General features: G+C 41.0%; 1 protein-coding gene across 4 annotated transcripts in view; it reads right to left on the reverse strand.

The window, feature by feature from the left end:
• Window positions 1–25,816, reverse strand: part of LUZP2 (leucine zipper protein 2) — a 485,657-nt gene that overhangs the window by 66,641 nt on the left and 393,200 nt on the right. For 3 of the 4 annotated variants that reach the window (XM_048483981.1, XM_048483980.1, XM_048483979.1), the window contains one exon: window positions 21,033–21,197. The exons of the other annotated variant lie outside the window; for it this stretch is intronic. In XM_048483981.1, coding sequence (XP_048339938.1) covers window positions 21,033–21,197 — 165 coding nt within the window. The remainder of the gene's footprint in view (window positions 1–21,032; window positions 21,198–25,816) is intronic. 4 annotated transcript variants of the gene reach the window in all.

Consider the following 25,816-nt stretch of genomic DNA (forward strand, 5'->3'; position numbering starts at 1 on the left):
TGCCCCTCTTCTGGAGCTCTTACCACGTGCTCTGCCCCCAGTCGCAATTACGGGGCCAGTTGATTCTAATGCCGTGATTTGTTGAGGATGAATTCAGCCCACTCTAAAGCAAATTAACACTGCGAGTACTTGTTTGATCCAGGAAAGAATCTCTTTGTTACTCACAGAGACTATGAAATGTTTCCAAATTACATAACATTTTTAAAAGTGTGTGTGTGTGTGTGTATGTTAAAAATGGAACTAAAGCTGATAATTTCATTTATGATAATATCCTAATTTAAATTAAAGTTTTGACTTTTGAACAAAAGATTTTTCTCTAAAGAGCACAAAAGACAATATAAATTGAATTATGTGATTTATTCATTTATTTATCATCCATATAAGAGACAGATAGCAACCATTTTTAAAGTGTGTGTGCATGTGTGTTTGTGTGCGTGTGTGTGTGTAAAGCTTATATATGTAAAAATTTTGGTATGACCTCTCATTAAAGCATGTCAAAATCCTTTATTTCTAAAAAAGCCATTTCTTTTATGCAATAATTTCAAGCTGTTGCCATGACACTGTCAAGAAGAATACAGAAATATCTTTGTCTATTATCTCTGTATAAAATGTATATCATTCATATGGAGACATTTATTTTTATCGTCATAGAGACAATATGTGCTATACAACTTTTGCTTATAGCAACATAGTCTGCATTCATTTTTATGCTTTCAACTTTAGTGAAATTGTATATTGTTTCTTTTGATTGTTTTCTTCTGCATCTATCCTTTCATTGTTTGTTCTCTGCATGATGGGCAGTACAGTCCTAAGGGCTACCAGTGCTATGGCAGCTGGCTGCTGGTGTAACTATGACACTACTGATCTGCTCCCAGAAGTGTCTGGTTAGTAGCCAACTGGCAGGAAAAAGAGAATGTAGTTGGGCTTCTGAGGTAGCAACTGTGCTGTAGTGTTTGCTGTGACAGCTGGGCAGACAGAACAAATCAAGAGGTGGCAGGCATGGGAACCTACCCCTGCACATGTCGCAGACAAGAGGCAAGAAGTGGCATTTCCAGGAATTGAAGCTCTGTGTCCATAAAACCCCTCCCCATCCCCTTAAAGGAAATGAGCCCTGCCATCAATCACTGGGCAGTTGACAGTTGGCAGGAGTCCCAGAAATGTCCCTCCCATGGAGACCTCAAGCAGACCCTCAACCAATGTTGTATACAGGATAACATCATCTAGAAAGAGACACATGATTAATAAGTTTAAACAAGTGATGCTGGAATCCACCCCCAAACAGCATCATTTTCAATGATGTTTAAACTACGGAGCCCAGATTCTCCTTTTAAATCCATCTTAAAGGGAGAATCTGAGTTCCCCAGTTTAAACAACATTGCAAGTGATGCTATTTTGGGGTGGATTCTCCCCGACCTTGAAACAGCATCACTTTCAATGTTTAAACTGGGGACCTCAGATTCTCCCTTTAAATCCATGCCGAAGGAGGTGGATTTAACAACAACAACAACAACAACAACAACAACAACAACAACAACAACAACAACAACCTTTATTAGGCGTTGAGAGAATAAAAGAAAGAAAACAAGCATTTGGCAGGAAGGGGGTGGATTTAAAAGGAGAATATGGGGAAAATTAGGGGGTGCCTGCTGTCAGGGGTGCAATTATTAAGATAGCAGCACCAACATTTCAGAGTATCTTTGTGAGCCCCTACTGATGATACCACCCAGGTTTGGTGAAGTTTGGTTCAGGGGATCCAAAGTTATGGACCATCAAAGATGTAGCCCCCATCTCCTATTATCTCCCATTGGAAAAATGGGGGATGGTGGGTGATATCATTAGGAGAGTCTCCTGAAAAATCCCTGAAATTTTGGTGCTGTTGGCCTAAAAGCTGCACCCCCTGCAGGCCAAAAACTGAAAAAACACTGAAAATACAAAAAAATACCACAAACGAACCTGCATTTTTGGTGCCTTCCACAAGATGGTGCCCTGGGCAACTGTCCACTTTGCCCAATGGGAGGAATGCCTCTGTTGCCCCGCCCCCTTATGTCCGATTGGGACACCTGGCTCAGTCTCTTCTATCTTTGGAGAGGGTTGACTATGCAGCAACTTTATTGTCAGAAACTCTTTGTGCTTGCAGGCACTCTCAGGGGGCCCAATCCACTTTACATGCGGCAATTTGAATCCCTAGTCAGGCAACCTTGGAACATGGAGCCATATTGAAAGGTTGCGGTTTGATTTCTGTTTCTGTTCGCCAGCCTGGCCTTGGTAACATTCCGCGGACTGGGCTGCCCAGGGTGGCTGTTATCGTTAACCTTGCTGCCTATCTGTGCTTATTATATGCGTGTGAAGTCTTACTTTCTGTTCGCGTGAGAACCTACATTGGAGGTTGGAGTTTTGGGGGGAATTTACTTTGTGCTGTGAGCGGGGGCAGAGACGCTCGTAAAAGCAGCGGTCTGGTGGGGAAAGGTCAGAGTCTGCATTTCCTGTATTGTGCATCTTGGAAGTTTAAGAAATTAAGAACTGTTACAGTTTCTTTAAGTCTGGTCCTTTCAGATTCCTTACACATATCCTGGTGCCACTGTGGGATTCCCCACAGCATAGGAGTGCTCGGTTTCTCCTGAATACCTCATGGCTAGCACTGGGCATTCTAGCCCCCCTCCCCATCAGATCTGGAGGTCTAAGGAGTCCCTCCCCATGTTCTGCTGGCTCATTCCTGTCCTGTCCAGGGGGGATGGGGAAGTCCAGCAAATAAATAAGCTTATAATCCAGTAAGGAGCGCACAACTTGGGCTTCCTCCCCTAGCAGTTATCCAGGAGCACTCCCCATGCACCAGTTTCCCTTGAGGGACTGTCATGTAGGCTGTTGCTCCTGTTGTCCCTACACTGCTGCTGGGTTCAAGTGTGGGAGGCATCATTTCTAGAGCAGTTTCCTGTCAGCTAGGAGAACAGGGAAGCAAGTTTGGGAACCAGGCCCCTTTGAGTGGTGAACTGGGAAAGGACAGCCAAAGTATGAACTTTGCTTTTCCCTTTGGGTGTTGACACAGAGTGCTAGGTGCCCTTGCTGTCCTTTTCCCACCATCAAAGTGCCTCACCATTCATTCTAAGTCCATATGGCAGGGAGCTCTGAGGTACAGTCTTGCACTGTGCACTTTGTGTACTTTGTCTTGCTAGTTGTGCTGTGCTAGTTTATATTTTTGTAGGACTGGAGGGAGAGGTCCGATTGGTTGCTAACAAGGGAGCTCAGTCACCACAGTGGATGGAGCCAATTAGTTGCTCCTGTGGTCATCCTCCTGGGCAAGTCTGAGCCTCCGGGATCTGGGTGTGATTGTGGAGAGAGGCTTGAATTTCAACCTCCATAGGTGCCTATGGATGACACCATGCTTTGGGTGGTATAACTTTCTTCCACTGATTGAGGGTGGAGGGGGTTCCCAGGCTGAAAGGGCTTAGAAAACTAACAACAGTCCACAACCACGTCACCACTAGAACCTGTGGCTCTGTGTGCTAAGTTGGCCACTGTGGGGTTTGACCACAGTTAAGAACAGTAGAGCAACGCTAGGGGCCTGCACAAAGTAACTGAGTAATACTCAGACAGTTCCTTTTATGCTTTCTCCTCCCTCCCCCTCCCTTCCTTAGGGCTTGCAGAAAAGAAGGCCAAGGTATTCAGAAGAATTGTTTCTCTCCCAACTTCTGGCCAATGATTAATCAGAAAACTGAGTGTAAGTGCAAGGATTGCAAGGAAAATGTAATTTTAAAATGCAATTCTGGCAAAGCAAACTTACTTTTTACTTTCAGAGTGGAACTGGAAAGGTTTAGGAACAGAGGAGCCACCTGACTGGCCGTGGCACTCTGATTCTGCAAGTAACAGTGTGATGCAGAGGGAGGAAGAGAAGATTTCCCTGTCACAGACATTCTAGAGGATTTTTGGTTGGAACTGTTCCAACTGTTAACAGCTGTTCAGTGCTGTCTTTTTTAACAGACAGTAAATTAAACTCTAAGGGGAGTAGATCAGTCCAGAGTAACTGACTGATTCTACTGGTATCAGTCTGAGTGCTGAGTTTAAGCAGTCATACACAGACACTGTATACTGATGGGGTTTATTGAAAGGCCCTGATGAAGGCTTAATAAACCAGGATAAGGATAAGGACTTCTAGAGAAAGGAGAGTTCTGGTATATCAGTTTTTCTGGGAAGTATATGTTCTGGGAAGTATATGCTTTATGTTTACCTCAGTAAAGAATTTGATTGATTTTGAGGGTATGCCTGAGAGGGGTGTGTGTGTTTGTGTGTGTTTGGGGGGGGGGCCTAACTCAGTGAATGTAGCTAGCCTATGTTAGGACTCTCTATGTGAATAGTCAAAAGCCAGAACATCTAAACAATGGAGCTGTACATTCTGTGAAACATCTTATAAAACAACATATAAGCTAAATGGAACTAAATTATCTTAAATGCTGTTGTAAAGACACCAAAACTATAAGTATCTGTGCCAAGCTCTCTTGTGAATAGTGTAAAGATATTTCTCTTGTCTCTTGCCTTGACTCAGCCATCTATGTCCAAATTTAAATATCCACTCCTTTACAATTTCATCTCCCAGTTAAATAAATCTGTATTCTTCTTTAAGTTTACTTCTACCTCAGTATATTTATTTCAGTATACCTAGCATGGAAAGTGACTGGGTAGGAAAGAATAATAAAAGTCAATGGGCATCCCTTTGCCTTCTGGTGTGTAATAACAGGGTTGAGGGAAAGTTGCTATCTACTTCATGCTCCCATATTTTGGAGTCATCTCAAAGTGGAAAGACGAGAAAATATAAAAGTCAGTGGTTACCCTGCCTTGGTGTTAGTGTGGATGTCTGTCATAGTAACATGCACTCCTGCGGCCATAGTTTGGATCCACTGGTGTAAGTGCACTTCTGACAGTGGACGAGGATGGGTGCTGGATGACTACCATAATCTCTTGCCTCCACTAATTAATTAACCCACAGAGCCCAGCAATTTAATTTCTTAAAAATACTGCCAGAACCTAATGGTTCTGCCAGCAATATTTAATTATTTAATTATTTATTTATTTTTCAGATTTTTAGACCGCCCCATCCCCTAGGGGCTCTGGGCGGTGTACAACATGATAGCCATTATATACAGATAAAAACAGTTAAAAACCTTTAAAAGCAGCAGTAAATAAAGGACTAAAAAGAATAATTAAATTAATTTGTAAGATGGCAATCACTCACAGGTTTCCCACCAGACCTATCAACCAATGGACTAATTACTGAAAAAATTAAAGGGTGTACCCTATAAACCTTCCCATTTAGTGAACAGACACTTTATGCATGAAATACATCAAATGTAGCCAAGTACATGGGGCTGGGCTAGACTGGACAGCTATTTTCCCTTTAAAAAGAAGATTGTGAAAACTATAATGACTGTTCTTTTAAATTAAATTTTCTCCTGTTATCTTAGTTTTTTGATGTGGCTTCAAAGTATGAAAAGTGCCTTATCCCTCTGGAAAGCATCCTTTAGAAAAAGTAGGATTTTTCCTTTGTGACTGAAGGATTCTTTGTGAGGGGCTGTCCTATACCAGATTATATTTAACACCAGTGCTCATTAAACTGAGAATCTAAACTGAATTATACTGAATAAAACTGAAAAGTGAAACTTCTCAGTATGGCATAATTAGATTGTCAAACAAGAATCTGAGAAACCCAGGATGGAATCCCCACTTTGTCATGGAAGCTTGCTGGCTGACCTTGGGTCAATCACACACATACACACCTAGCCTAACCTACTTAACATTGTTACTGTGAGAATAAAATGGAGGAGAGGAGAATAATATAAGCTTCTATGGCCCCCCATTTGGAAGATGATTTTGAAATTTAACATGTTCTCTATTACTAGTGCATAAAATAGATCAACTAATTAAATAAATAACAAGCATCATCATATTTGATTGTTTACTGCAATATACAGGATTATACATACACTTGGTCTGAAATATTACAGGATTGGAATTCCATTTTGAACATTGCATTATCTTTTTTTATCCATACTTTAAATTCCTGACCTTCCTGCTTGAATCTTATATCCAATAGTCAACTGATCTGTGGACAATTAAATCAACTGATGAGTAGTATGTCAAGCTTGGGTATAGAAACTTCGGGAGAGATGCTAGAACACCACTTAGAGAATATTTGGGCACATTTTACTTCCATTGTAAAATAATTAAATATCAGAATATACAATATGCCACAGACAAAATAATAAAGACTTCAATCAATATAACTGAATATATAGTGAAGACTTCAGTCAATATAATAGGAAGGTAGTCCAACTTCCTATCCAAACACAGCTACCAGTTAAACTTCAGGCAGAAAAACTACCATTTCCCAAATGAATATCCTGGAACACGGCTATTGTACCCTGTCTTAACTTGTGGTCATTACTGTCATGAGTAAATTTTTTTGGGGAGGAGGGGATCCTCAAAGCTACCTGTTTATAAATTACAGTAAACATACATACAGTTTACTTTTCTCTCTCAGTAAAAGTACAATTCTCCCCCATAGTAAAATTGTTGGGGGGGGGGTTCCCTGGCAACAGGGAGTGCAGGTGGGGCGGCACTGGACCTCCATCCAGATGCTCGCCAACGGATGGCCTCAGCTTCCCGACTTGAAATGGGAGAGGAGGGGGGAAGGGTTTCTAAACCCCTGCCAATGAAGTCGCCACCCAGGGGAGAAACACAGCCAGCCGCCAATGAGCGCCGGCTAGTAAGGCCCCTATGCACCGTGCAGCCTCTCTGTGCTGCGCTGAAATCCCACCCGGCCTGCAAAGACTTCCCTGAATGGAGCAACTGCTCTGTTTGATCTCAGTCTGTTTGATCTCAGCCTCGTGAAGAGCTGAGCTGAGCCGGGCGCAGGCTTAAATAGCCTGCCCGGCTCCCTCGTCATGTGACGGTTCCCACTGTCACATGACATGTTCCTTGCAGGAAGAGAGGTGGGAGGAGGAGGAGCCAGCCACTCTGTCCTCCCCTGCCACAAACGGTGCTCCGGGTGATGCCAGGCACCCTCCTTCATGCTTATGAATTTCTGAGGTAAAACGACTGGTCTTTTGAGAGATAACTATTCTAATTTGCCACACAATCCACATTTCTGCTCATTACTCTGCTTGACAGGATTATATATTGTAAATATACCTGTTGCCCTTCAGTCATTACTGTTATCAGTGAATGGGGGGGGGGGATCCTCAAAGCTACCTGTTTATAAATTACAGTGAACGTACACAGAATCCATGTAAAATGTACACTTGATTGTTCTTTATACAGATGTTGAATATGTCTAATTTTATTTTTTGACACATGTATAGCTGTATAAAGACTGCCCTGCCTTGTCCTGAGTACATTGTTTTCTTGGTTCCAGCCTGAGGCCCTGGAACAAAACGCTCCTTTAATAATGTAACTGAGCTTTTTTTGGATCAGGACCAGCCAGCTCACCAAAACTAACACCTTAAAGGCAGGCAAACCTTAATATAGAGCAGTGGTGGCGAACCTTTGGCACTCCAGATGTTATGGACTACAATTCCCATCAGCCCCAGGCCAATTCCCAATTGGCCATGCTGGCAGGAGCTGATGGGAATTGTAGTCCACAACATCTGGAGTGCCAAAGGTTCGCCACCACGGATATAGAGGGTTAAAAAAACCCCTAAAAACTAAAAACAATACAGGGTTCAAAGTACATAAAAGCAACATGGACGTTAGGGTCTTGAAGCACTAGCAAATACAATGCAAATTCCAGCAACGTAATGCAGAGTACATGCAATAGCAGGATAACATAATGAAGGCAATATCAATGGTATGGAAGGAAAAGGATATTGGAAAAAGGAAAAAGAAGAGTGGCCTCCTTTTATTTATTTACTTACTTACTTACTGTTTACATCTATACCCCACCATATCTCTGGAGACTCAAGGTGGCTATAAGGATAGTCTACATTTATAGGAAGCAGCTGATCTGCTGACCAATCAAGACACTGTGAAGTTCTGAAAGATGTGTGAAATTTCTCCCTCCCAACCCTTACAGCTGTCTTCAGTGAGTTAAGCAGCAGGGCTTTTAGATGTCTATGGAATAGCCTTGAACTTGTAGTATCCAATGAAGGGAAGGCTGCTCTCACCAAATTGATGTCATCTGGCATTTACTGAGATAAGTACAGGGGAAAAAAACCTGAACATGAAACTGTATTTGAAGAAAGTTAATTCCCTTGACCAGCTGAATATGTAATTGAAACCCCACATTTATCCACATACTATAAAGTGAATGTGTGCTGCCTCTTTCCTTTAAGATGTAAACTTACCCCTAATTTTAGCAACTCTGCATGCTCAAGCTAAAATGTATTGAACATGCTCTCAGATGAGGCCTTCTATACATTGTGTTAAAATGCTCAGAAAATTACAAAAATAATGCTAATGCCAAGCCCTCAGGATGACTGTCTAGATACATGTGAAATGTTTAAGTTTATAGAAATGTTCCCCCTTGGAAACTCATGTAATGTTAAATGGGTGTAAAAAGAAGTTGTGAATAATTTGTAAATAGTTCACATTGTTTGATGTAATTGCCGAAAGATTTCCCAAGGAATTAAATGCTATTAAGCATTCGTTATAATGCATATTAAACATGATGTCCCTATATGATGAATGTATTAATAATCCAGTATTATAAAGTTGTATTCAAACATATGTGGAAGGTAGTAGAAAAGATAGCTTGTCATGAATTACTCCTGTTTTGTGTGTTAACTTGGCAAAGATACCATTTAGAAAACATTCAGTGGAAAAGAACATTGAATCAGGCAAACTGACCTTTACAACGCAACCATGGATTGCACATCTAATCATTTTAGATGATTTGTGTTGAATCATTGACCATAAAAACATAGGAAATTTTGGCCATCAGGAATCCAATTTATTTTGTCTTAAATGATTTAAGAAACAATTTACTGACATAACCCAAAATCTCAGCAGTCCTCAATGGAACGTGTTTTTTTTTTTTAAAAAAATCCTATTTAAAAACCTTAACAGAAACTTGTACCTGTTTGACCTTCAATGGAGGAGTTAATGTAATAACTCTAGTCTCCTAATGTTGAAAAGCTGACCTTGAGAGGCTAATGAAAGAGTGCATATTGAACCACAGATGGGGTCAAAAGCCTACCACTATTTCCTAGTGCTTAGAAAACCTATCTCTCTGCTGAGTGCTCATTATCTTAATCACATTTATGAAATGGGGACTTAATGTGTGTCATCCTGAAAAACTTTATGTTAATTTGTATTCTGTATTTCAAACATGATAATGCTCATTAAAAAATTCTGTCATGTTCTGTCTTTATGTACTAAGGGCACAATTCATATGAAGGTGTAGAATCCACTAAAGACCCGAAAGAATGGTGTTCATTGTTATGTGAATATATTGTCATCTAAATATCCATTTTTATCCTGAAATGTGCATAAAGTGCCAAACTACACTGTAGCTAACCGCATACTTGCGGGAATGGTGATCAGGAATAAACCATGCCCCATTGGGTTCTCACATTTCATAAATTTAATAGACAAGATGCATTGTAACTGGTGCAAGTTCCTGGATTATATTGATGTCTGTCTCTATGGTCATTTCCACATGGTGTAAATATCCTGGGTTTAGGAAGGGAAATACCCCGTTCCATACAAGAATTTTGCATGGTTCCCGGGCCTCAAGTGGGTTTGCCCCGTGACATTTCCCTCCTCCTGGGGTATTCAAAAATCACTAAATTGGCAATTCTTTTCCAAACTCCTGGGGTGAGCCTGCTAGCCATGCAAACACCATGGGAGTGGAACTAGTTTATTTTTCCCGCCCAGTTGTCTGATCTCCTCACCCCTCCACCCACCCCACTGATCTCCCCACCTGACATTCATTCAAGCTGCCATTCAAAAACAACTGCCAATCAGGATGCATGACATTGGGCATGCTCAGGATGCATGACATTGGGCTTGCAATGTAAATACAGAAGTATTTCTGGTTCGTGCAAAAAAAAAAATTGGGCTTGTGTGAAAGAAATTGGAGTATTTCCTCCCGGTCTTCACTGGATTCCTTCACAAAACAGGCAATCATGCAAAGGGAGAAACCAGGATAAAGCAGACCCAGATTGTAAGAAACCAGTTGTAATCAGGTATAATTGTGCTGTGCAGAAACCGCCTATTACTCAATATGTACACAATTTCTAAGGTAACAGGAAAGTCTGTTTTGAATGCACTGAATGCAAGGATATTTAGCAACTTGCAAATTTTAATATTTCTATGTGGTAGATTTCTAAAGCATTCAAGAATTAGTAATTAGAAACTCTATTGACACATACATGCAGAGTTGGTATGAAAACAGTATGATTTGTAGTTTTACTTCACTTACAGAAACATGTTTAAAATTCTGTATTTGTGACTCGATCATCTTTATATCCTTTCCTTCACATTGAAAATACTCTTCCCATATGACAGGTCAATGATTTGACAGTTATTTATGAGTCCTCCATCCTTCTCTCTTATGTGTCCTAACTGCTCTAATCTTATTGTGCTTATTATCTTGGAAGATTGTAATTGGGGACATAATGTGATATTTTGCATGACTTTACATAGAACATTATACACAAGGAAATGCTTACTAACCTGTGACTAATTACTTTTTTCTTGTGATGTTTAAAAAAACAGAAAAGAAGGAAGTTTCTCCTATTTATCTAGATCATTTCTATTTTATATTGGAGAACAGGGTCAAAATTTTCTTTATCAAATCCATTTTTTAACAAAAAACAATACTCATGCAGTGGTTACAATTCTCGATTGAGATTCTAAGGTCCTTGCACAAAAATTAAAGAACTTCTGCTGATGTCACCTTATTGAGACAAAATATATTCTTCTGTACATATCTTAGACACAAAAGAAATATTGAAAAAATGTCTGACTTGCATCAGCTTCTCCCATATTTCTTGTGAAATATTTAGATAAAGAAGGCACGTATCATGGTGTTATCTGAATCATTATTTCCTATCCCCTCTGCATATGTGGAGTGAGAAATACTGACAATAATTACATATCATTCCTAATCCTTCATTAAACAGTACCAGACAGATGTGGAATGAGACAAAGGGCTTTTCCGCATACTCAACTTACTAATTATTTTGGCAGTCAATTCACAAATAATGGAACTGGTTTGGGCTTAGCTCTACTACATGTAATCTCTCTGCATGTTCTCAGTTGTACAGTCAGTTTATTTTCTTCTGCACATACCTTAAATAATTAAGAAATTCAAGGTAGGATATTATCATATTTGGTGGCATCATAATTGGTGGTGTCACAGCATTCCCCCTTTAATTTTTTTGCACATGCTTGTATAGCTTTATCAATATAATGACTACAAAAAAACTTAAAATGTTGATAATATTCTGCTCTAAAAATAGGTTAAACAGATTCTCAGAAATTCAAAATTTCATTTTTTTAAAGGAAGCCTCTGTTCCCTTCCATGTGGAGATGTGCCTTTCCTCTTACATTTCCCTGAGGGAAGAAGATAAAGGCTTACCTTTAAAAAATGAAAGATAGGAATTCAGATAACCTGCTAAACCTGTCATTGCAACAGTATATCAATATATTAATATTTTAATGCTCTTAAAATAATAAAAATGAAGCCATTCATCTTCAAGGCAGAGGGGAGAGAGGGGGGGGGAGCACCTTGATATGACAACAGTCCAATCATCGAAAAGTAGGCTGGAGGTGGGTGAAAGGGAATGGGATTAAGAAAACCAAAAAAATTACACACAAGGGGAAAAAAGCTACTCAAAACTGTCTTTCAGAAGAAAAGATCAGGCTAAAAGTGGCATTAACAGAAACTGAAACAAACTGAGGGGAAGACCAAACAAAGTGAATACTAAAAGCACAAAAATGTGTGCAGAAATCAGGACATAAATCAAAGCATTATGCGACCAGAATGTTTTTTTTAAAAAAAAAATACTGAGAAATCCAAAGAGAGGTTGTGGGAGGTATGACAGTAGGTCCAGGTGTGGGAGATATGATGGTAGGTCCAGGCCATATTGTAGACATTGAGTGAGATACGGCTATGCTCACTCCTTGTCTGACCTGCGACCTATCCCAATACATGTAGGTTATGAGGTAGAGGTCCTTAACTCTGCTCCGGGGCTGTTGTTGATTAATGTGAGGTCAGTTAATAACAAAACTACTGTCCTTAGGGACTACATCGACCATCATGCCATGGACCTCGTATGTATTACAGAAACCTGGGTGGGGGGGGCAGTTGCTCTCAATAATCTCACCCTGGGTGGTTTCACATTTGTCCATCAGCCTCAGACACAAAGCCAGGGGATGGCGTAGTGGTGCTCGTCCAAGATTCTATCTCCTTTAGGATGTCCCCAGTCCTGTTGATTGCTGGCTTGGAGTATTTGGACCTTTGCTGGGACTCCCCTGAGAGGCTGGCTGTTCTGCTGGTGTACTGGTTGCCAAGCGCGCCGACAGACAGCCTATCACGGCTCCTTGAGGTCGTCTCTGAGTGGCCGTTGTTGTATTCCAACCTGATAGTGTTGGGAGACTTCAATGCCCATATTGGTTCAACCTCTTCTGTGGGGGCCATTGATCTGGTGTCATCCATGGTGACACTAGGCCTCTCACTTGAATGCTGGGAGTTCCATGCACCAACAGGGCTACACTCTGGACCTGATCTTTGTGGCCAGTGTGTATGTGGCCTTATCCTCAATAAATAGAGTGTCATGGTCTGACCACTATGTCCTAAAGGCTCAGATTGATGCTGCTGTGCCCCCTTCTAGGCAACGGGTATATTTTAACTCACCCACGGAGACTAATGGACCCTGAGCAGTTCCAGAAAGTCTAGCGGGAGACCTCACCCACTGGCGACATGTTCAATGTACTGGTAAAAAGCTTGGATACCAGGTTCTCTGAAGCCATCAAAACTATTGCCCCGAGATGCCCTCTTCCACACCCGTACTCGCCCCTCTCCTTGGTATACCAAAGAACTACGTGGACTGAAGTGGGAGTTGAGACAGCTAGAGTGAGTGTGGTGGCGGGTTCGTGATGAGGGGACAAGCCAGTCGTATAGGACGCTTATGAGATCCTATGAGAGGGCCGTGAAGGAGGCAAAGATGGCTTATTTTGCTACCTCTATCACCACAGCAAGTTTGCGCCTGGTTCAATTATTGCAGGTAGTTCGGACACTTACAACCTCTTCGATAGGTCCTAAATTGAAGAAATTAGCATTTAGATGTGAGGTTTTTGTGACTTCCTTCACGGACAAGATCTTATCCCTCCACCAAGCCCTTCCTGCCACAATTGATACAGTACAGGAACTGGAGGCCCCTTGGCCATCTTTTGGTCCTTCTTTAGACCACTTCAGCCTTCTCGACCTGGCAGATGTGGACAGGATGCTGGCAGTTGTGCGATCTACTCCAGCTTCACCTTAACAGAGGCAGATCGGCATTGCTGGTGCTGTTAGATATCACCACAGTGTTCAGTGTAGTAGACCATGACCTTCTGGTCCACCATCTTGCTGATATTGAAATGTGGGGTTCAGCCTTGAGCTGGCTGGCCTCCTTTCTCCAAGACCGGCGATTGCAGATGGCATTGGAAAGAGATATCTCCAGGAGTCATCCCATTGATTGTGAGGTGCCACAGGGGGTGATTCTCTCTCTGATGCTTTTTGACATCTACATGCACCCTCTGGAAGCGTTGGTCCAGAGTTTCAAGTTGCTGTGCTACCAATATACTGATGACACCCAGCTCATGTTCACGATGGAGGGCCATCTGTCTTCAGCCCCTGGTGCTCTCCAGCATTGTTTAGAGGCCATCAGAGCCCATTGGGGGTGAGCGGTTTATAAATTTGCGATATAAAAATAAATAAATAAATAAATAAATAAATAAATAAATAAATCATTGGTTGGTTGAGAGCGAGTTGGCTGAAGCTTAATCCAGCAAAGACAGAGGTCCTGTGGTTGGGCCAGGGAGAGAGGCCAGTGGACTTTTACTGCCAATGTTGGATGATGATGACTTACATCTAGCCCAATCAGTCTGTAGTCTGGGAGGGATCCTGGACCCAGTGTTGTCATTGGAGGCCCAGGTCACCCAGATGGCCTAAACAGCTTTTTACCATCTGCAGCAGGCATGGCAAATGCCCCCATACCTCTCCTACTCTGATTTCGTCATAGTGATCCATGCAATCGTCACCTCCAGGCTGGATTACCGTAACTTGCTATACACTGGCCTACTGCTTGGCTGTGATCCAGAAGCTTAAACTTGTGGAACATGCAGCGGCCAGGCTCCTTATTGGAGCATCCAGCCAAACCATCTTCACTGGCTGCCTATTGAGTTCCAGATCATGTTCAAGGTTTTGGTTCTGACCTTTAAGGCCATGAGCGGTCTCAGACCTACATACCTGTGGGACCGCATCTCCCCATATTGCCCCTCCAGGGCCCTCCGTTCATCAGAGGAGTACCCGGCCCCAGAAATATCTGACTGGCCACTATGAGGGCCAGGGCATTTATGGCCTTGGCTCCTGTTTAGTGGAACAGGCTGCCAAAGGAGGTTAGGGCCCTGCAAGATCAACAAGGTTTCCACAGGGCCTGTAAGATAGCCTTGTTCCACCACACTTTTTCATCTGGCCAGCCAGAAAGGTAAATACCATCACTCGGCCTCCCATGGGTGTGGAGGGGAGGGGAGTGGGTTGTGCTGCCATCTGTTGTGTTGCGATCTCTTTTACAGTTGGAATGTTTTTATTGGTTTTATATATGGGATTTCGTGCTGTTTTATCATGTTGTGTGCCGCCCTGAGCCCTTTGGGGGAGGGTGGTTTATAAATATAAAGAAACAAACAAACAAATAAATAAATAAAAATAATTACATACTCATGGTAATACGTAATTCCGATACATGCAAAAAAAGTTGATCTGTTTTTAGAATGTGCACATTCAGATGAGCTCCAAAAGTGGGTCAAAAGCTTGTTCCCAGCCCCCACCAATATATGCATCCTTTCTAGATATGCATGCATTTCAAAGGGGCTAGAGTTCTAAGAAAGAGCAATTTCTCTGCATGCATGAAGTCCCAGGTAAGTTCACTCCACAATTTCACCAGTTAAAAGGTGATACAAAGGACTTATTTGTGGAACAATACTTTAAATGTCTAAAATGGCTGGATTTGATAGCCTGAGGATAGGAGGAAGTACTGCCTTCCCATGCTCATGCCATTTTCCTAAGCAAAAATTGTCCCAAAGAAGCTGCAACATGCATCATGTAATTCGGACCTGAAACTCTAGAGAACTGCTACTAATCAGAGCAGACAATACTAACCTTGACAGATAAATGGTCTGACTTTTTATAAGACAGCTTCATGTATTCATGATGATATAGAAATAGAAGAACACTCAATACTTTAATATAAAAGACTATGAGATATGTACCACTGTCTTTCCAGTAATGTTACATTACATAACATTATAAAATAAGCAATGTAGATATAGTGACGATCACTGGTTGGGGTAATGCACATTTAACAGTGTTTATTAAAAAATCTGCATGGAGGGGAAAAACAGACTGTTTGTACATCTGTGCTTTGCGTACTCCCTTTAAACAAGTTGTTTTTCAAATATTACATTCCGAGTGAAGCAACAGGGCTTGCATAGCTACACTTTTGATTTCTTTAGGACATTTGAAGTCATGCATTGACAGAATATGTCCAGAAATGAATGGCAAACATGTAAAACTGTCATCTCACTGCAGCTGTAGTTGGACTTCAGTAACCACAACATTTCCATTTTCTTTTAAACAATATATTTGAAGCACAACAAGGGACAGACATATGTAATTCCCTGTTCATTTGTTTGTAAAAAAAATCTAATGTGTCCCCTTCTTGCTCCATTTTTAATACATGACTGTTTCTTTCCTTCCCACTGGCTACTGGTTTGTTGGAGTGTGAATGAGATAAGAGCAAAGGTTAGATTCAAAAGTGTCAGCAGAAATGCGAGCCTTGTGGAATAATTTGCAAAATCTTTATATCAACACACTCATAAATATAAATATTGCATCTCTTCATAGGCAATAAAGGGACAAAATCCCCTGCACAAAGGAAGGGGTTTCATCCTAGAATCTAATTAATTCAGTTAAATGGCAATTATCCAAAAGCAGCAAATGCACTAAGCAATTTCAGAAGAAATATCACACAAAGAAATAAAACCAGATTCCAGATCTTTGAGTTAAATGCCTAGCATTGATCACAACTAAGTTCAACTGAACTCAGTGGAACTTGTCAGTTCCAATTATTTTTTTCCGATTAATTTGTATGGGACTTTAGTGCATCTAATGAAATTTGGCCCACAAACATTACTATTTGAAAAAAAAACACCCTATGTATAATTTATGCTATAATAGTTTCACTTTTTCCTGTTGTTTTATCAAGCAAAATTACAGCATGTTAGGCAATTTATGTTCTGACTAGTCAGAGGGAAATGTTAATATTGCTACAGAAGGATAGTTATATCCCAGGAAAATTTGTCATTTTCACTTGTGGTTGTCTCCTGCTTATGGGAATCATTTATCTAATTCTGAATCTGTTTTTAGTGTAAAGTAAAAAAAAAAAACCCTGAATGCGGCCACGTACAGACATGCTAAAACTCTTCCAGATTTTCAAAAAATAAAATAAAAATCTGAAACAGAAAAAAAAGTTGGAGAAAAAGACCTTTTCTGCATGAGTTGTTTACAACACATGCTACTTTTTTAAAAATGCATTTCCCACCTCTGGTTCTGCAAATGTTTTCTCTTCATTTTTCTTCCATTGTTTTCCTAAGTATTTTTATAAAAAAATTCAATTCATTTCTGAACTAGTTTCCCTTGATCATGTGATCATGTTAAAATGATCTTTATTTCTCTATCCCACCAAACACCTGGTCCTTATCAACACCCCATTGTAGTCATCTGACCTCCCCTTCAGTCATTTTTCCCCTTCATCCTCCATGTTTGAAAGAAACTCTTTTAAAAAATCTCTTTAACGTAAGGGCATAGATGGAAGACAGGTAGATTGTATCACTTTATCTATTTAATACCGAATGAATAAGGTAACTTTAAGATGAAAATATAACATTTCCACAGTTAGGTGTGAGTGAAATTGACAAAGCTGACAGAATGAACCATGCTAATTTGTAGCTCTACCTGAACTTAAGGACATAAGAACATAAGAACATAAGAACAAGCCAGCTGGATCAGACCAGAGTCCATCTAGTCCAGCTCTCTGCTACTCGCAGTGGCCCACCAGGTGCCTTTGGGAGCTCACATGCAGGATGTGAAAGCAATGGCCTTCTGCGGCTGTTGCTCCCGAGGCACCCTGGACTGTTAAGGCATTTGCAATCTCAGATCAAAGAGGATCAAGATTGGTAGCCATAAATCGACTTCTCCTCCATAAATCTGTCCAAGCCCCTTTTAAAGCTATCCAGGTTAGTGGCCATCACCACCTCCTGTGGCAGCATATTCCAAACACCAATCACCCGTTGCGTGAAGAAGTGTTTCCTTTTATTAGTCCTAATTCTTCCCCCCAGCATTTTCAATGGATGCCCCCTGGTTCTAGTATTGTGAGAAAGAGAGAAAAATTTCTCCCTGTCAACATTTTCTACCCCATGTATAATTTTATAGACTTCAATCATATCCCCCCTCAGACGTCTCCTCTCCAAACTAAAGAGTCCCAAGATCACTTCCTTGGTGGTCTCCCATACAAATCCCAACCAGGCCCAACCCTGCTCAACTTCCGAAATCCGACGAGGTTGGACTGATCTCATCAAACCTCAAAAGCAAAGCAGGGTTGGTCCTGGTCAGGATCTGGATGGGAGACCACCAAAGAATTCTACCTAGAGACAACGACAAAGGACCTTGGAATTTCTCTCACCTTGAAAACCTTATGGCCGTGGCGGCGAACCTTTGGCACTCCAGATGCTGTGGACTACAATTCCCATCAGCCCCTGCCAGCACGGCCAATTAGTCCATAACATCTGGAGTGCCAAAGGTTCGCCACCACTGCCCTATAGGGTCACCATAAATAAGTTGCAACATGGCAGCAAGACAACAACAAAGCAACCAACTCCAACTTAAGATAGCAAGTACTATCTGAAACTGACAAAGCTCATCCAATCAACCATGTAAGTTTGTGTTAAGATCACAAGTTCGGTGTGAAACTAACAAAGCTATATCTCTGCCTTAACATTACATCATTAGTTCAATATGGCAAAGAGAAAAAATAAAATTCCTTTAAAAAACATAACAGGAGGAGGAAAAATGACTAAAGAGAGGTTGGGAAACTACACAAGTCAAGAAAAGTTTAACAAAATACTAGAGCAGATACCATTATCTGAAGAAACAGAAACACATAGCCCATCCCCCACAAAGAACCACATTTTTCAGCTAAATTAGAGCTGCAGTAAACACACAATCATTACTGCAGCAGTCGTTTGTTAATTTCCTCCTGCAAAAGCAACTTTCATTGTCAGTTTCATTTGCTTCTAACTGCAGACACTGTCTTCACCTTACACTTACATCACTCATTCAGAATGAAATTGGCAAAGCTGATACAATCAACCCAGCTTGTGATTGTGCCCTTACATTACATAACTAATGTGATAGAGAAAAAATTATAAAAATTCCTTAAAAGATGGGAGGGGGAGAAAATGGCTGAAAGGGACAGCTCTTCTTCTGCTTCATGATGACATCCCACCACTATTAGGAATAATATGTTTTCAGCAGCAGCATATGAAATAAATGCAACTGAAGAGAGGAGTGGAATGAATGGAGTGCCAAAGGTTCGCCACATTCCAATTCCATGGAATGAAAGGAGGTGTGTGGAATTATTTTTAGAGAAAATATTTCCACAACACAAGGTTTGACCACTGTGAAAATCAGTGGTAACCTGTGCGTGCAGAAAAGGAATACGTTGAGAGATTTTGGCTGATAGTTTGAGAAAGGTGGGCAGATGATGAAAGGAAAAGAAAAGTGGGAGAAAGGAGAAGTAGGAGCTGCCATCACCACTGCTTCCAGCATAGTGTGAGCCAGGCAGATGGAACATTAGGTAGCCCTGCTATTCAGGGCTTTTTATCCAAATTTTGTGCGGACGCAATAGAGGTAATGAGCCACTGTCTGACTGCTATGATTAACAAATTTAAATTGGACCCTGACAAGATGGAGTCCATGCTGGATGTGAAGTCTGAGGTCTTGAAGAATACTGTGCTTCTCACTTTTGATGGGGTAAAGCTTATCCTTGCTGATTCAGGCAAGAGCCTAGGGTTTACATTGGATCCAGCATTAGTGATGGAAAAGCAAATTAATGCAGCCTCAGCAGATATGGCCACCAGAATCCATCCACAGTAATACTGAGATATTATAGCAAGCTTTACAAAGGTCTGCTCACAAATTTAACTTGGAAACTCCAATAACTGCATGATGCCATAACTTTTCTATTATCAGAAACTAAGTGATGCATGTATATTACATATATTCTGGTGGCATTCCAGTAGCTGCCTGTTAGCAGGTTCAATTTAAGGTACTGGCTATCACAGAAAAAAGCATTTCATGGTGTTGGTTCCGAGTATCTGCAGAACAGCCCCACATCCTATGTCCTGCCAAGACATTTTCATTCATCTATACAGGGTCTTCTATTGGTGCAATCCTGACAATGGGCAAGATCAACAACTTTCCATACACATGACTTCCATATGTAATGACTTGTCTGAGGAGGTTAGAAAGGCTCTCACACTTTTGCTTTCTGTAAAACTATGTAAAACAGAAGGGCATTTTTCTAAAGGAATGGGGTGTGTTATAACAAACTGATTCAGAAAGAAGGATTTGTGGACTATTAATATGGATTATCTGTTGCTGTATGTTTTTCCCTACTTTTATTGCATTGTATTTCTATTTACATAATACAATTTCTTGCAAGGTTCAATATGTCATGTTTACCACTCCCGCCTTGTTTTAGAATTTTGTAATTGAGGTCCTATTACACTGTTTTTTCAAAATATCCTCATCCTATTAATTGTACCGATTTATATTATGACTAACCTTGGCGAGAAAGATAGATAATAAATAAGTAATTTATTTATCCAGCGCTGGCAGTCCAGGATGGCAGTCCTTCACCATTTTTTCCTCACAAGAGTCCATAAGTTAATTTGCACAAAAAATAGTGCAAGGTCACCCAGAAAGCTTAATAGAAGAATCTGAATTAGTGCATCCCAGATCTTAGTTCAAAACTCCCACCACTAAACCACACTAGTTAGCAAGGAAGTAATTTCTTGGAATACCCTGTTTGTGAATACAAGATTTATTCAATGAGTCCACGACCACATTGATAAAATAACCAACTTGCTTGTATGAACTCATCCTAAAAGAGACATTTTATAGCATGGCTCCTGATGGAACACTGGATCATTTTCAAGGTGTTGGTATTAACCTTTAAGGCACTCTGTGGCCTGGGACCCTCATATCTTAGGGACCGTCTATCCCCCTATGTCCCCATTCAGTCTCTGTGCTCCACAGGGGCCAACTTACCAGTGGTCCTGGGTCCCTCCATGATACGGCTAACCTCCACCCGGGCCAGGGCCTTTAGTGCCCTGGCCCCTGCCTGGCAGAACTTTTTGCCAACTATTGTTAGATTATGCACTCTGTCAGCAAAGCATGATGAATCCTAGATGAATTACATACTTTCCCAGAAAATAGTGTGCTTTAAAGCATAAATCCTATATTTACCATTAAACTCAAATGATTTTGCATGTAATATAAAGTGTACAGAACAGCAAATACCCCATTTTTTCAGTAACAAAGAAAAATAAGCTGTATTTCCAACTTTTAGGAAGAAACTTCAATGACTGCAGACATAGGCTTAGCATTACGTTTGAAATTCATCCTAATCTTTCAATGAATTTAAAATCCTTCTTAGTTCCAGTTTGATGGACTTGGAGGACAAACTCTCACTTTTATTTTAAAAGAAGCAAAAAGATACCTTGGTGCTTGACACTTGAAATGGAACTTTCAAACCATTTGTAACTGGGGAAATCTGTCTCTCAGTTGGTCTTGAAGGAATTATATTTGTAGTGGGAGGTTGACTGTGCAAAACTGAAGACAGGCACAGCTGTACGGTCTCCTTCAGAGCTTTCAACTGTGACTCCTGAGGGGAAAATGTCATTTGATCTTAAAGACAGATTACCGAGTATAATTTTTTAATCTGTACTTTCCACTTTCATGTTCTCTACAGTTTTCAACAAATGACACAAAAAATAACATACATTAGTGAACAGGTGCACAGGTGAAAATAATATCTATTTACCCAATAGACTACATTGTTTCCCACATATGACATAAAGTAGAAGACTATCTTAAATCTACACACATGCAACGGAACTACAGAAATGTGGAAAAAATTTTTATATATATAATCTTTTTTTAAACGTATCATGTTACATTCAGAACCAACTTCAATTTGGGTAAAAACAGATAAAAGGGTACAAAATGCAGTAGCTGAAAGCAGCAACCTCATTCTTGCAGGGGAAAAGCATTATTTTCTTAGAACCACTTAACAGAAACACTGAATACTAGACCTCAACATTAGTAATTTAAAGATTTAACTAGGTAAAGCCAAAGTTACAGCTTATCTTCAGACTACAGAGGTCAGTTCCCCTGGAGAAAATTGGTGATTTGGAAGGTGGACTACGCACCACTGAATCCCCCCCTACCCAAACTCTGCCACCTTCAGTCTCCCCCCACATATTTCCAAGAATTTTCTAACTCAGATTTATCAACCCCAAGTTAAACTTACATTATCACTTTAAAACCAATATGAGTTATCTTTGTTTTGTACAGTTAATATTTTTTAAAAAATAGATGTCAGGTCTATGTTTATGTGATATGTGATATGTGATATGTTGCTACCTGTTGCTACCTGCTACCGAAATGCTACCTGTTCCACGCGCAGGGCGAGCTAGGCAAGCGGAGATACAGGGTATCAATGCGTGGATGAGAAGGTGGTGTAAGGCAGAGGGTTTCAGCTTTGTCAGGAACTGGGGAACCTTTTGGGATAAGGTAGGCCTGTACAAAAGGGACGGGCTTCATCTTAACCAAAGAGGAACCAGGCTGCTGGCTCTCAATGTTAAAAAGGTGGCAGAACAGCTTTTAAACTGATCCTTGGGGGAAAGCCGACAGGAGCTGAGGTGACTTCGGTTCGGAATACAGAGTCCATGGGGATGCAGACAGAGAGGGAGGTTTTTCTAAATCAACCACATACAAGCGAGGAGCATAGCAATGTGATAAGTGATAGTGTCTACAAAAGGCTGGAGGGCAAATCACATAAATCCCAGGTTAGGGACAGAGACAGAGTATACAAGTGTCTCTATGCTAATAGTAGAAGCATTCGACCTAAAATGGGGGAGCTGGAGTACAGAGTTTTGAAGGAGGACATTGATATAGTGGGCATCACAGAGACATGGTGGAATGAGGAGAACCAGTGGGATGCTGTTATCCCAGGTTACAGGCTCTACAGGAAGGATAGGACAGGGCGTATTGGGGTGGGGTGGCCCTCTACATCAACGAGAGCATAGTGTCACATAAAATAGACAATGCAGGGGGAGCTGATTCCTCTACAGAAGCACTGTGGATATCAATACCAGGGGTGAAGCATAGTTTAACAGTAGGAATATATTATCGTCCCCCTGACCAAAGTGCACAAGAGGATTCTGAGATGGAAAAAGAAATTAGAGAGGCCAACAAAAGCAAAAATGTCGTGGTAATGGGAGATTTTAACTATCCCCACATAAACTGGAAAAATGCATGTTCAGGTCATAGTAAGGAGAGAACATTCCTGGATATGCTAAATGACTGTGGCTTAGAGCAGATGGTTGTAGAACCAACCGGGGAGAGGTGATCCTAGATCTAATTCTATGTGGGACCCAGGACCTGGTGCAGGAAGTCAGTGTTGTTGAGCCGATAGGGAACAGCGACCACAATGCTGTCAGATTCAGTATCTCTGCATGCGAACAAGTGACAACTACTAATGTAGTTACATTTGCCTTCAGAAAGGGAAATTTCTCAAAGATGAGGGGGATAGTGCGTAGGAAGCTGAAAGGGAAAATCAAGAGAGTCAAAAATGTCCTAGGTGCTTGGAGGTTATTTAAAAACACAGTCTTAAAAGCTCAGCTGGAATGTGTTCCGCAGGTTAGGAAAGGCAACGCCCAGTCGAACAGAAAGCCACCATGGTTAACAAGGGAGGTTGAGGAAATTATTAGGAAAAAAAAGATGTCTTTTAGAAAATGGAAGTCCAACTTAACTGATGAAGAATACCAGAGAGAACACAAATGGTGGCAAAGAGAAGCAAGTTAGCTGTAAGGGAGGCAAAAAAGGATTATGAGGAACGCATGGCTGCGAACATCAAGACTAGCAACAAACAGTTCTTCAAGTACATCAAAAGCAGGTAGCCAGCTAGGGAAGCGGTAGGCCCGTTAGATGATGAAGGAACAAAAGGTGTGCTAAAAGATGACAGGGAGATTGCAGAGAAGCTGAATGAATTCTTTGCATCTGTCTTCACCCAAGAGGAGGTGAGGAAAATTCCTGCACCTGAACCAAGCTTCTTAGGGAGGTGAATCCGAGGAACTAAGCTGAGAAGATAGTGTGGTAGACAAAGGAAGAAGTTCTTGGCAGCCATTGATAAACTAAATGTCTACCAAATCCCCTGGCTCCAGATTGCAAATTCATCCAAAGAGGTTCTTAAAGAGCTCAAGAATAGAAATTGCTGATGTTCTCACATTAATATACAACTTATCCCTGAAATCGAAGGCTCCATTCCTGAAGACTGGAAGATGGCCAATGTCACACCAATCTTTAAAAAAAAAAGGGTCTAGGGGGGACCCAAGGAAATTACAGGCCAGTCAGTTTGACATCTGTTCCTGAGTAAATTAGTAGAATCTATCATTAAAGATAAAATTATTAAACTTATGTAGAAAAGCAGAGACCTGCTGAGGAAGAGTCAGCATGGCTTTCAACTGTAGAGAGCAAAGTCCTGTTCTCTTACCACAAACTTACTTTCGAAGTTCTTTGAGGGTGTAAAACACAGACATGTGGATAAGGGGGGAACCAAGTGGACATTGTCTCCTTGGATTTCCAAAAGCAGCTTTTGACAGAAGTTCCTCACCAGAGACTGTTAGAGAGAAACTCAGCAATGAAAAGGAATAAGAGGGGAAGTCCTCCTATGGATTAAAAAACTGGTTGAGGAACAGGAAACTAAGAGGGTGGGTATAAGCGGGAAGTTCTCACAATGGAGAGATGTAAGTGACTGGTGTCCCCAAAGGATCCGTTTTGGGACCAGTGCTCTTTTAACTTATTCATAAATGAAGCCTTGGAAGTAGGGGTGGGTAGTGTGGTGGCTAAAGTTTGCAGATGATACCAAATTACGTAGGGGTGGTGTAGAACCACAAAGGATTACTGTAAGAGCTCCAAGTGGACCTATGATAAATTAGGTGAGTGGGCTAACAAAAATGGCAAATACAGTTCAATGTAGCTAAATGTAAGAGAGTGATGCACATAGGGGGCAAAAATCCAAACTTCACATACACAGCTACAGAGGGTCAGTGCTTTATTAGTCACAGACCAGGAAAGGGATTTGGGCGTCTTAGCTGATAGTTCCATGGGAATGTCAACTCAATGCATGGCAGCTGTGAAAAAAAGGCAAACTCTATGCTAGGGGATCATTAGGAAAGGAGTTGGATAATAAAACTGCAAGGATTGTCATGCTCCTTATATAAAGCAGTGGTCGCGACCGCACTGCTGGAGTACTGTGTTCAGTTCTGGTCACCACATCTCAAAAAGGATATCGAAGAGATAGAAAAAGTGCAGAGAAGGGCAACGAGGATGACTGAAGGATTGGAGCACCTTCCTTATGAGGAGAGGCTGCAGCGTTTGGGACTCTTTAGTTTGGAGAGGAGACGTCTGAGGGGGGATATGATTGAAGTCTATAAAATTATGCATGGGGTAGAAAATGTTGACAGAGAGAAATTTTTCTCTCTTTCTCACAATACTAGAACCAGGGGGCATTCATTGAAAATGCTGGGGAGAAGAATTAGGATTAATAAAAGGAAACACTTCTTCACACAACAGGTGATTGGTGTTTGGAATATGCTGCCACAGGAGGTGGTGAAGGCCACTAACCTGGATAGCTTTAAAAAGGGCTTGGACAGATTTATGGAGGAGAAGTCAATTTATGGCTACCAATCTTGATCCTCCTTGATCTCAGATTGCAAATGCCTTAGCAGACCAGGTGCTCAGGAGCAGCAGCAGCAGCAGAAGGCCATTGCTTTCACATCCTGCATGTGAGCTCCCAAAGGCACCTGGTGGGCCACTGCGAGTAGCAGAGTGCTGGACTAGATGGACTCTGGTCTGATCCAGCAGGCTAGTTCTTATGTTCTTATGTTCTTATGTTGTCTACAGTTCATATAATAAGTATTTTGCATTTTAACTGTTACATAAATTATTGCACAGCATAATCCTGCATATAGAAGCCTTCTGTTTGAGCCTTTTCTCTCTTGACTAGCAAAGAGTAGGACTAATCAACTGGGTTATTTTATATTTTAAAGTATATTCAAGCAAATTCTCATACCAGACACAGTTGAGACATTTTTGTAATTGTTCTGTATTCTGTGTTTACTAGTACGATATTTCACTTCTAGCCCTTTTCACTGCATGTGAGTGTTTTGTTTGTTTTGTTTTAGGCTAGAAAAGTCCAATTGATACACTCGCCCCTTG

Source organism: Sphaerodactylus townsendi, linkage group LG02 (genome assembly GCF_021028975.2).
Source record: "Sphaerodactylus townsendi isolate TG3544 linkage group LG02, MPM_Stown_v2.3, whole genome shotgun sequence".
NCBI lineage: Eukaryota > Metazoa > Chordata > Lepidosauria > Squamata > Sphaerodactylidae > Sphaerodactylus > Sphaerodactylus townsendi.